The sequence below is a fragment of the Suncus etruscus genome, chromosome 7 (genome assembly GCF_024139225.1).
Source record: "Suncus etruscus isolate mSunEtr1 chromosome 7, mSunEtr1.pri.cur, whole genome shotgun sequence".
NCBI classification, from domain to species: domain Eukaryota; kingdom Metazoa; phylum Chordata; class Mammalia; order Eulipotyphla; family Soricidae; genus Suncus; species Suncus etruscus.
The window spans coordinates 6,185,870-6,199,560 of NC_064854.1; the positions used below are offsets into that span (position 1 = coordinate 6,185,870).

Genomic DNA, 13,691 nt, shown 5'->3' on the forward strand with positions numbered 1-13,691 from the left:
TTCTCTTAATACTACTTTTGCTGTGTTTCATAAATTCTGATATTTTTATCCTTATTCTTGTCTTTTTTCTTTTTTTGCCAAGGATCTTTTGATTTTCTCTTTGACTTCTCTGGAAACCATTGTTTGTCCAGAGTGAGATGTTTAATTTCCAGGTGCCAAAGGTATTTTTCTATTTATTCTTGTAATTCACCTCTACTTTCAGTGTCTCATGGTCTGATAAGAGAGTTGATGGCAATATACATCTCTTGATTTTATGGAGTTATTTTTATGACATAGATGTGATCTATCAAGGAGAATATTCCATGTTCATTGGAGAACAACTTGTATTCAGCTTCTAGGGGATAAAACTCACACATATATGCATACATGTATGTATGCACACACATAAAATACATATGTATACATATAAATACATAATATATGTATGCATACATATGTGTGTATACATGTATGTATGTGAGTGCGTATGTATATATGTATATATATGTCCATATGAGTTCTACTAACCCCTTTTCTTCTATTGATGCCTTCAAATCCAGTACATGCTTATTGACTTTTAGCCTGGGTGTTCTATCAAGAGGTGACAGAGCATTGCTGTATTTGTTAGGTACTACTCTGTTGTTAATAATGTCTTTCTTCAAGCTATTAACAGCTTTTTAATTTTTTTCTGTTCCCTCATTGTATTGTTTTTCTTTTCTTTTTTTTTTTTTGTTTTTGGTTTTTGGTTTTTGGTTTTAGATCACACCTGGTGGTGCTCAGAGGGTTCCTCCTGGCTCTACACTCAGAAATCGCTCCTGGCAGGCATGGGGGACCATATTGGATGCCAGGATTTGAACCACCGTCCATCCTGGTTTGGTTGCATGCAACACAAATGCCCTACCCTGTGTACTCTCTCTGCCCCACCCTCCATTGGATTCATATAAGTCTAGATATTCCTTGATAGTTAAGAAGAGAATGACCATCTCTGTCTCTTGAAACTTGAATCCTATATCATCAGATATCATTAGGCCTGTTCAAGGGAGCTGTTGGCTTCAAGGATTGTCTTCAAACTTTTAACTCTGAGTCTGTGTTTGCTTTTGTTATTCCTATATTTTTCTTGTAGGTTGCAGAATGTCCTATTCAATGTTCTGATTCATTTTGCCACTCTGTTTCTCTCAATTGGCGTCTTTAGTTCATAGACATTGAGAAAGATTGTTGTTATAGACTTTTGTGCCAATTTTTTGTAGAAGTTCTGTATTTGTTTAGTTGCTCATGTGTTATAGTACCCCTTTTGGTATTTTATTTTATTTTACTTTTTGAAGACACTGTGCTATACAAAATCCTTCATAGTTGGGTTTCAGACATACAATGAGTCAGGGCCAATCCACACACCTGTTCCAGAACCACCCACCATGTTCCCAGACTGTATCCCAAACACCATCATTTGCTCCCCAGTTGCTAGTATAACAGGCCTTTTAAAGTTTATATTGCTAGTATTTGGGTCTCTTGATTCCACTGTTGTTGACTTTGGCTTGGATATTTCATTCTGTCCTCTTATTATCTCACCAATGCACTTGAGACTACTTGGTTCCTGGTACTAATCTTTTTGTATTTGTATTTCTTGCCCTCCACTAAGTTTCTTTCATTCACCTCTCTATATCCTGGGGCCAAGTTTGTTCAAGACAACTCCCATTTGGACCATTGTGTTTTCTCATGCAGTTATTCCAAATAAAATGATAAGTGATATCATTTTGTATTCATCCCTCTTCTGGTATATTTCACTTAACATAATATATTCTAGTTCCATTCATGTTGCAACAAATTGCACGATTACATTATTCCTTACATCTATGTGTAGCCCCATCCCCCTATTCTTCCTGTGTAACTTTACCTACAAGACCCTCCCATTTCTGGAAGGAGTCTTGGGGAGATTACAAAAGGTTTGGCCTGAAGGGCAAAGGGGGATTTGCATGGATGCAGGATGGAGAAGGAGGCATGAGAAGAGATGGCTGAAAGACAAGTTAGAATGCAGGGCTGAATAGGGAATAGGAATCCAGCATAAATGGTTATGATATAGGCCACATATGTTGGCCAGGGCTGAATAAAGATGATCTCTCTAGAAGCCTGACTGCATGTGACTTTTCTACCCGCCGCTATCCTGAACTTGGTTGGAACCACGTGGCCATCATCATCCAGCTCCATTCAAAGAGCCTATTAATTATTTTATACACTATGTAGTAGTGTATTGTATGTATGAACACATTTTCATGATACATTTATCTGTTGTTGTGTATCTAGGTTGATTCCAAATCTTAGCTACTATATTGAGTGCTGTAATGAATAGCAATGTGCATACATCCTTTTGGATGATTGTTTTTATGTCCTGGGAAAAGATACCGTGAAAAGGGATTGATGGGTCATATAGCAGCTCAATTTTGAGTTTACTGAAAGCAGCAATATTAAAAAGAAAAATAACCTACAAAATATCCTCCATAAGATTTACAGCAAACGTCTCAAAAAAAAGTCCAAGTCCAAAAGCAGTGGTGAGATATAACCAGTAAGATATAACACTCTATTCTGTTTTCTATCATATGTGTACCAGGCAGTATTCCCACCAGCAGTGAATGAAAGTTCCTTTTTCACCACATTCCCATTAACAGAAATTATTTTCATTTGTTTTTTATATGTGCCATTGTCACTATTGTAAGATGATATCTCATTGTTGTCTTTAGATTTCCCTATTAAGTGATGATGAGCATTTTTCATTTGTCTATTGGCCATCTGTTGATCTTTCTCTGAGAAGTGTCTGTTCATTTCCTTTCGTCGTGTATGATGGGATTTATAAATTTTGTGGAGTTAACCTTTGTATAGCCCAGATATCAAACCTGGAAGTGTTGAGGTAAAAAATTTTCTCCCATTTGATAGCTCTCTTTTAATTTTAGCCCATTTCTTTTGACACACAGAAACTTTTTAGTTTGATATAGTCCTATTTATTTCGATTTGATGCTCTAGCCCTTGCCATTGGCACGCTATCATCAAGGACTCCTTTGAAGTCCAAATATTGCGTCTATTCCAAGTCCATGAGCTATTGTTTAACTGTGTGGCTGTGTATTCTTACTTCAAAGCTGAATAAAAGTCTTGCTGACCGAAGTATTTTTGTGAGGTGTTCATTTCATTGAGTTTTCTTCACTCTATCTCACCAGTGCCTTTGGGCTTGGATGTGTTTGGCTTTGAGAAGTTTGCTGTAAATATTATGGATGATTCTTTGCATGTCATTTTCCTTTTTTAATCTTACTGCTTTCAGTATTCTATTTCTATGGCTTTCATTACAATAACCAGGAATACATTGCAATCTTTTTTCTTGGTTTCTTTTACTGGGTACTCTTTATGTATCCAGAATATGGGTGCATTCACGTTTTACCTCTGAGTACTACTCAGCAATAATATATCATTGTTGCTTCTTCAAAGGTTTTCTTCCTAGCTCTTTGGCACCCCATTGTTTCTAGTGTTTTTACTTATAAGCTTATCCAAAATTGAAATTGTATTTTTATTTATTTTGATAATTTTTTTCATCTTCTCTTTATTGTGAAATTTTCCCATCTTCTATTCTGGTCTGGAAGTAAGTTGTTGTTGTTGTTGTTGTTGTTTTACCTTCATCTTGAGTTTGCTTATTCTGTTCGCAGCAACTTTTATTCTGTTGCTTTATCTATTGTATACCACCTCTTTGGTGCTATAATTATTTACCTTTTTATTTGATCTCTTAAAATTATACTAGCACTGATATTCTCATTGTATATGGCATATAATTGGGGGGTGGGTAATACTTAGTAATGTCCAGAAACATACCTCTAATTCTGTGCTAAGGATCACTCCTGGTTGGTTCTCAACTCAAGATGAGTGGCCAGTAATTGAACCCAGCGTGACTGCTTGCAATGAAAATGCTTAACCTACTGTTAAATATCTTATTTTCTGATTTTATATTTTCCTACGTTTTATAGGCTGCATGTTCCATTGTTTCTTTGAGCTAACCTATTAATTCTTTGAACTCCTACACAGTTTCACTCTGAACTTATTTTAGAGAGGTAATATAGGGAATTCATACTGATTGTATCTATAGGATTGCAATCTTCATCCACAGTTCATAGGGAGGTTTTGCCTTGCTTTAGCATGAATCCTTTTGTTGTCACCAAAGTGCTTCATTCCTGAGTCACTGTCATTGAGGTCTCAGTGGAGTTTATGTGGTTTGGAAATAAATGCAGCTATGCAAGCCTTGGTCTGATTGGCCTCTGACCTGTATCCATGGTTAAGGCACAATTCCCTTTGTTGTTGGGGCCACTCTTGTAAGTCTGCCAAGCATTCTTCAGTCACTGTGAATATGCACACACAACAGACACCTTTGTTGTTGTTGAGACTTCTCTTGCTAGTCTACCAGTGGTCCACAGTAACCAAGTATTAATACTCCCCAATACACCATTTTGTTTACTACCGTGTCCTTTCTAATAATCTGTGAGTCCAGTGTGGAATACAATATGCCAAATATAATTCCTGTTTAATTCAGATTAGGCTGGATTTTAACAGTAGGTGAAGCATTTTCCTTGAAAGTAGCCACACTGGACTCAATCACTAGCAAATCATCTTGAGTTGAGAGCCAACCAGGAGTGATCCTAAGCACAGAACCAGAAGTTCCTGAGCACTATTGAGTGCTACCCAAACCCCCCAATCATATGTTATATACATTGATATACATATCAATGTATATATATATATCAATTGATATATATATCAAGGTACTGTCATGTTAAGAGATCAAATAAAACAGTAAATTATTTTAGCACAACAGAGATATTCTACAATAGATACAGTGCTGTAAGTTTGCTCAAAATTTTTTTTTCTGAAAAAGTTTATTGTAAATTTATGGGGTGTAAGTTGTATATTAACATTTAATACATTTTGTGTCATGAACCACAATGGTAAAGGAAGAGAAAATCTTACAACCTAAGCTCTTACCTTCTCTATACTTGAGAAGAATATCCCAGATGCTGCGACGAGAGCAAGGATCCACCCCACTGGTGGGCTCATCTAGAATCACAACCCTGGAGTGACCAATGAAAGCAATTCCAATGGAGAGTTTCCTCTTCATACCTCCAGAAAGAGCATGGATTTGTTTGTGCTTTTGCTGAATTAAACCAACATCCTGGAGAGTTCTGAAATGTAAATACAACTCTCACTAGTCTACAGAATGTTTCAGCTTCTACTTCTAATTTCACTCTATAAACAACTTACAATGACCAACTTTTCTTTTTTTTACTTTTACTTTTATTTTATTGAAAACATTGTGATTAACAAAGTCCTTCATAGCTGAATTTCAGACATACAGTGAATCAGGGCCATTCTCACCACCAGGTCGACTTCCCTCCACCAATCTTTCAGGAATAAATCCTATACCATCACCTTATACCTCCTGGCCTGCCAGTAGATTATGCCATTTAAGCTTAGACTGTAAAAGTTTTTGGTCTCTCTCTTGATTCTATTTCTTGTTGACTTTGGCTTGGATATTTAGTTCTGTCCTTTTTTTCTATAACAATGCACCTGAGACCACTTAGCTCCTGGCCCACATCCTTTCTTTATTCTTTTCTTCTTAAATTTATTTATTTAATTATTTATTTTATTGGTTTTTGGGTCACACCTGGCAACACTCAGGGCTTACTCCTGGCTCTACACTCAGAAATCACTCCTGGCAGGCTCAGGGAACCATATGGAATTGCAGGATTCAAACCACTGTCCTTCTGCATGCAAGGCAAATGCCCTACCTTCATGCTATCTCTCCGGCCCTCTTAAATTTATTTTTTAAAAATGCATAAATATGAGATAAAACAAAGTAACTTGTCCAAAATTCTATATAAAATGTGGGAATTTCGCCCCACCCCCAGGCCGGACCGGGACACTGGCCGGGGGCGGGGGGGATCCAGTCCCTGAACTTCGGGCTTGGGAGGTCTCTCTCCCTTCCCGGAGCAAGATTTTAGCCGGCATGGACGGCCAGCTGGCAGGCCCCTCATGAGCCAGCGGCCTTTAAGTCCAGCCCAGGGTCAGGGGGGCCCGCAATTGGGTCACACGACCTCCCTCTCCCCCATTCCTCCGGATCTCCAGGTGGGTTTCTGGGAGGAGCTGACGGGGCACTCTGGGTTTTTCCCCACCCCCAGGCCGGACAGGGACACTGGCCTAGGGTTGGGCTTAGGGGGTGGAGCTGGATCTGGTGGGTGGCAGAGAGCGGCTCAGCTATACTCAGTTTGTCACTGGTAATCTCATACCAGTATACATTTTGCAAACCGCGCGGGGGGAACATTTGCTCCTTCCAACCTTCAGTACCCCCGATTTACCCTTCTTTAACTTCAGTAACACATAGTTCTTATCTCTAACCTAAGACATACAGTATATCTAACAAATCCCAGAACTATTTAGAAGGACACAAATTGAACACATATCTTTTGAATATTTTATGGGTATTTTCTTTAACTGATGTAACTCTGTATATATTCTTCTACCATGATGTTTCTATTCACTTTTCATCTTATCTTTTCTTTGTAAGCTGTTAAGTAAGGATTGTTGGTGGAACTGTCCCTCAGTTTGATGCCTATGATTGAACTATGTCATGGAAATTTCTGGTCTTGTCCCTATTGCCTTCAGATGCACCAATAATGCCCCATGGCATTGATCCTTGTTTGCATAGACACATTAAAATGGGAAAAAAAACATACAGATAAGTTCTTATCTAATAAATCTCAGTACAATGTACCTTACACCCTGAACATTGATATAATGAACTGGCACAGGCTTCAGAAGAATGGGCATCCTCCATACACGCCGGAACCAGGCAAGCTACCTACGAAACATCCAAGGTCTTTTAGAGCAACAGCGGGAAGCAGTCCTCTACCAGGAAAGACACTACCAAGGGTCTGACATCGACCTCTTATAAAGAGACTTCCGTTTCCACCGAGAAGACTTGACAGCAACAATGACCTGCTCTACAGGACATGGTTCTCTCTAGTGCCCCTTAAGTGGGAGGTGAAACGAGAGGATGCCATGCACCATCCTGACTGCAATATGGGACATGCAGACTCCAGGATCTTTAATACAGAAGCATGATACCAACAACAGAGACTATGTGAGGAATGGAGGTGTATTGCCACTACAGAGGATGACTTGAATTGAACAAACTAATTTGCCTGGAGCCTAGAGTCAATCCTGTGCCAGGAAACTTCAGGGTTAGGGTCTCCTTGTATTTAGACCATAATTTGTCTTTCCATGTCCCTTATGTTTTGGTGGGCCTATGCAAACAAATGCCACTTGAATACCATTTTTTACTATGTTCCCTTGACTCCAACCCTTAAGAAAAACAAGTCACTAAAACTTTTGAGGTTAACTTAAACTAGTTAGTATGTGCATGGAACTAGAGAAATGTACTTTGCCCTCAATGTTTAAGGAGCTACATAAGTATAATGTCTTTAGATTATATTGTGTGCTGCTAAGAAATAGTATGTACTACAACTGGGGATCTGAGGGACAAGTAATTGTACTGTACATGGGTTCAGTTTTGTTTTCCTAAATGCTCTTTGGCTGAAAGTTCAAGGCTGGGACATCATTGATGGGACTACCGAGAATTCTGTTTATGGGTGATTGGGCTTCCACTGTAACTTTACCCTGTCCTCTTCTTTACATCTTTGTTGTCATAATTAAAATAAAAAAAATGTGGGAATTTCTATTTAAAAGATAAAAAATGATCAAGATTTCTTAATAATTAGGCCGTCAATATGGTCTGGAAGTCTTGTGTGTCTATGTTTTAATGGAAAATTAATCCTCATAAAAACCACATGAACAAGTCAATGGACAGTGTGGTTAGAAGTATTATTTGTATAATTATTGTTGTTCTGAAAAGATTTTGTCTCACTTGAATTTCTTTTCACATATGCCTTCTTCAAAGGCATCTGCATTATTTTGAGTTTATTTATTAAAGAGTATAGTAGAATGACAGATGATACAATAATGTGGTCAGAGGAAGCCCAACAAAACCACAGAACCACTGCTTAGCAGAAGTATGAGTTTGGAAAAATTCTTTAACTCTTAAACTTTTATGAGATCACCTTCATTACCACGTTGAATACTCTTGTAAAAACTTCACAAGGGAAATTCAAAAAATCAGATCACATTAATATAAAAATAAGTCTTATTTTCTCTCATGTCACTTAATCTTGAAGATTACAAAGTTCAGATACCCAGTACAAAGTGGACTCATTGAGCTGGTGGGAATGCCGTCTAGTACAACCTTTATGGAAAGCGATATGGAGATTCCTTCACAAACTGGAAATTGAGCTTCCATACGATCCAGCTATACCACTCCTAGGAATATACCCAAGAAACACAAAAATACAATACAAAAAACCCTTCCTTACTCCTATATTCATTGCAGCGCTATTTACAATAGCCAGACTCTGGAAACAACCAAGATGCCCTTCAACAGATGAGTGGCTGAAGAAACTGTGGTACATATACACAATGGAATACTATGCAGCCATCAGGAGAGATGAAGTCATGAAATTTTCCAATACATGGATGTACATGGAATCTATTATGCTGAGTGAAGTAAGTCAGAGGGAGAGAGAAAGACGCAGAATGGTTTCACTCATCTATGGGCTTTAAGAAAAATGAAGGACATTTTTAACAATATCTCAGAGACAAGAGAGATGAGGGCTGGTAGGTGCAGCTCAGGACATGCAGCTCATCACATAGAGTGATGAGTGCAGTTGCAGAGATGACTACACTGAAAACTATCATAAAATGTGAATGAATGAGGGAAGTAGAAAGCCTGTCTCGAGTACAGGTGTAGGGGGGTGGGGAGGAGGGAGATCTGGGAAATTGGTGGTGGGAATGTTACACCGGTGAAGGGGGGGTGCTCTTTACATGACTGTAATCATACAACTATAATCATGTTTGTAATCACGGTGTTTAAATAAAGATAAAAAATAAAAAATAAAAACCCACTAAAAAAAAAAAAAAAAAAAAAAAAAAAAAAAACAAAGTGGACTCATTGAAAGGAAGTTTTCCCTACTTTCTCACAAATAAATCTTTCACTATTCATAAAGCATGGTATAAATTCTTAATAATTGCTTACTATTATGATCACATACTTAAATTATGATTAATGATAGAGGCTAAATTAAAGCACACATTCATGAAATCTTTGAAGAGTCAAAGTATAGTCTCTTCTTACTGAGCTACATGCATATTTATAATTTCCCAATAACTAACAGACAACATAAAATGGCTGAAAGGAAGAGAGGATTTATAACCATTAAGATTTTTAACTCTGTCCTAGGAAATTTAGGACTATTACGTTAGGTGAAATACAAAATTCTATTTTCTTGAATTCATGTCTGAATTCATGTCCATGTCTTTATTGTTTGAATACTTAATAATAGCATTTTGATGCTACAAAAGCTCAAGTTAAATTTAAGTAATATAATTTTTCTGTCTACCTTTTGTGTTTCAAGTATGATGTAATTGTTTACGCAGGATAATGCTCAACAAAAATTTACAGTAGTAATTTATCATTCTACTTTTTCTTTTTCTTTAATTGCTTTATTTAAGCACCATGGCTACAAAATTGTTCATTGTTGGGTTTCAGTCATGCAAAATACAACATCCTTCCCCAGTGTACACTTCCCATCAACAGTTACCTCCAGCTACCTTAAACCCACTCACTACCCCACTTTGCTCTATGGCAGGCAATTTGTTTCTCTTTCAGCCTCTCTCCCTTTCTATCATTCTCTCACTTTCTTTTATTGATGCAATGGTTGACAATATTGTTGTCCAGAGTGAGCAGTTCCAACTATCTTTGTCCTAGTAGATCTTTCTCTGCTTTAGCTACATTCGCCACACTTTGTGGTGAGCTTTCTACTCCGGGTTGGAAGTCCTGAATTTGTCTCAATTTTCTCTGGGTATTATTACCAAACTGTCTCTTGTTTTCTTTATATCCCACAAACGAGAGCGATTATCTATTGTCAGGCACTTGGGTTCTTTCCATATTCTGATTGTTTTAAATAGTGCTGTACTGAACATAAGCATGCATAGGGCATTTTTGTATTGTGTCTTTGTGTTACTGGGATATGTATCTAAGAGTGGTATTGATGGACCATATAGAAGTTTAATTTCTAGATTTTTGAGAAATGTATATATTGTTTTCCAAAAAAACTGAGCCAGTCTTTATTCCCATCAGCAATAAATGAGAGTCCTTTTCTCCTCACATCCATGCCAGTACTGATTGTTCTTGTTGATCAAGGATATGGATCTATAATACTCTTTTGGTAGTATCATTCTCTGCTTTTGGTATCAGAGTAATATTGCCTTCATATAAACTGTGTGGGGTTGTTTTTGTTTCTTCAATTTCCTGATAGAGCTTGAAGAGGATTGTCACTAAATACTCTTCAAATGTTTGAAAGAATTCACTTGTGAATCCATATGAATCTGGGATTGGGGGGAGGAAAGCTTTTGATTACCCTTTAAATTTCCTTAATATTGATATGTCAGTTCACATATTCTAGATCATCTTAGTTCAACTTTGAAAGGTTCTAGGAGTCCAAAAATTCACTCATTTCTTCCAAATTCTCTTGTTTTGTGGCTTCAAGATTCTCAAAGTAGTCTCTGGATACCCAAAGACTGAATTTCTATAGTGCCTGTGGACCTACTGTTATTTATTTCTGATTCTGTTTATTAATTTTTCTATCTTTCAACAATAGCACAAAGGTAGGGCATTTACTTTGCACACAGTCTGCCCCGGACAGACCCAAATTCCATCCCTGGCATCCTGTATGGTTCTCTGAGACTGCCAGGAGCGATTTCTGAGTGCAGAGCCAGAAGTAACCCCTGAGTGCTATTGGTGTGGCCCCCAAAACAAACTAAAATAAAGCAAACAAAAAAGTGAGAGATATTAACTCTATTAAGCTCACCTTAATTAAATATCTTTATTAGATATCATCAGAAAAGCACACAACAATTCTATAATGTGTCAGATGTTTCACAGACATAAAAATGCTCATAGAATATTTTAGCAAAATCCAAAACCCTTTGCTATATTATTGGTCTTGACTTCAAGCCAATTTCACCCACTCAAGACCAAGGTATACTTTATTATAATAATCACAGTATCTCTAGAAGCTCAATACCTCAATCCTGGCTGCTACATTTTTTTTCCAATCACTGCCTCCAGCAATTATTCAGTCTCCTAAAACTTGTTTTCCACTGTCTTTCATTCATTGTTTTCTTTTATTTTTCTCTTGAATTCTTCTGCCTGTCACATTTTTAAGTCACTACCTCCAGCAATTACTTAATCTCACAAAACTTGTTTTCCACTGTCTTTCACTCATGGTTCTCTTGCCATTTTTCTCAAATTTAAGTCCAAATTCTTAGGGATGAGTCTCTTACAGTGGAGAAAGTACTACTTTGCATCCGTGAGAATTTGGGTTCAATCCACAGCACCAGAAGAAACAAAAGAAAAAATTCTAGTAAAGTTCACTTGTTCTGTTTGGCCTTCTACAATCCAAAATGAGATTTTATGTTCTTATCAATTTATTTCTCCCAGCTCATAAAAACAATACAACAACGGGTTACTTTCCCCCAGAGTTTATTTCAACTTCTTGTATTTTATCAGAAACAATTTTCCCCTGGCTTCACTTTGCTATTTTTATATGGCCCCAGTTGCAAGACATACCTTTTCTGGTTCCTCTCTAATTATTTCTTTGACTCCAACAAGACCTGCCTCTCAACCATGCTATGCAAATTACTCTTATCAATGTAAACAATGGCCTCCACATACTAAATGAAAAATTATTTATCTGATGACACGTGAACACTAACTCATTTCTCACTGTACTTTTCTTTGTCATGGAATCTGCCCCCAAAAGTGTCTTCTTTTTCCTCCTTAGTTGCTCATTCATTGTGTTGGAGATTAGTAATCAATCGTTTTTGCTTTCATTGTATCTACTACTACTCAGATTTTTATATTATTTTTATGTGTGTCAAACATTTTGGCTTCCGCTTGAGTTCCAAGTGTACATCAGAATTTTAAGAGCTAATATTAACCACACAAGACCCAATAAATTTACTTTTCATTTCTCATGTATACTTAAGTTTAAATTATGAGCAAAAAGTAAAAATCTGATTTTACTATAATTAACTCTTTACTATATTTCACTCTTAACTATAATTTGCTATGTATATTCTACCACAGATCCTTATTTCTTGGATCAATTTTTATTTCAAATTTAATTAACCTAATAAAGAGTTGCTCGGCTTCCATTCAGATGTTTCCATTTTTATCTCAAATTGATAACTTTTGTCCGAAATAAACTTACTCAAAAAAATAAATAAACTTACTCAAATGCATTTACAAAAATTGTTTTCATTAAGAAAATATACTTTGAGCTAACAACTAGCAAACTTTCATATACTTCAAAAAGCAAAAGAAGCCGTCCAATATGATTAGAAAATTATTTTAAGGCTAATCATGATTATAATGAAATTTCCTTTAGTTTATACTAATTTAACTTGCAAATTAAAACAAGTCATAGTAATTTTTTAAATTAGGTCATATGTGAACAATTTTCTTTACAACTTGTGACTATCATGAGGTACTTATGAATTTTAAATGATACAAAATGAAAGTTTACTTGTACATTAGTACCTTTGCTGTCATAGAGCCATTATTACCAGTAATTTAAAATTTATTGCATTTTACATTATAGTTATAAAAATGTTCAGGTTTATAATACTGATGTACAGAATTCCTGCAACAATCACCACTAAATTCCCCATAAACCCATAACCCTCCACAATCTTTTTTGGGGAGTAGGGGGAGTTTGGGCCACACTCAATAACTTTCAGAAGTTTCTCCTGGCTATGCTCTCAGAAATTGCTCCTGGCTAAGGGAACCATATGGGAAATGGTGGATTGAACCATGGTCTATCCTAGGTCAGTCGCATGCAAGGCAAATACCCTACCGCTGCACCACGGTCTGTCTCATCCCTCCACAATCTTTGCCACCTCTAGTCTGACCTTCCTTTCTTCTCACCTAACTTCTTTCTTTTTATGTTGTTATTTATGCCAGTGAAATTATATCATTGGGGGGGGGCAGAGAGATAGCATGGAGGTAAGGTGTTTGCCTTACATGCAGAAGGACGGTGGTTCAAGGCCGGGCATCCCATATGGTCCCTGAGCCTGCCAGGAGCAGTTTCTGAACATAGAGCCAGGAGTATCACCTGAGCGCTGCTGGGTGTGACCCAAAAAACAAACCAAAACAAAACAAAACAAAAACTAAAGAAATTACATCATTGAAAACAGCTTTGATGTAAAGAGCCTAGAAATTTCTGCCTATATTTTCCTCAAAATATTTCTGGTTTTTGGTCAATGTCATGTCTTTTAAACTTTTAATTAATTTTCATGCCTAATGTGATATATAAATACCAATTTATTTTCCTCCCCAACTGTTCCCAATACTAATTGTTGTAGAGAATTTCCTTGCTCCATTTCATGTATCCAATTACTTTGTATTGTGTTAACTGCCCACATATCTAAAGTTTTATAATCGGGGTCTGAATCTAATCTAATCAATTTTTCACCCAGTTATTAATTGAGTGTTATTTGATTAATATACTTAATTAATT

At 36.7% G+C, this 13,691-nt stretch overlaps 1 protein-coding gene across 1 annotated transcript in view; it reads right to left on the reverse strand.

The window, feature by feature from the left end:
- Positions 1–13,691, reverse strand: part of ABCA13 (ATP binding cassette subfamily A member 13) — a 288,890-nt gene that overhangs the window by 154,275 nt on the left and 120,924 nt on the right. Inside the window, 1 exon segment of the mRNA XM_049777030.1 lies at positions 4,987–5,183. Coding sequence (XP_049632987.1) covers positions 4,987–5,183 — 197 coding nt within the window.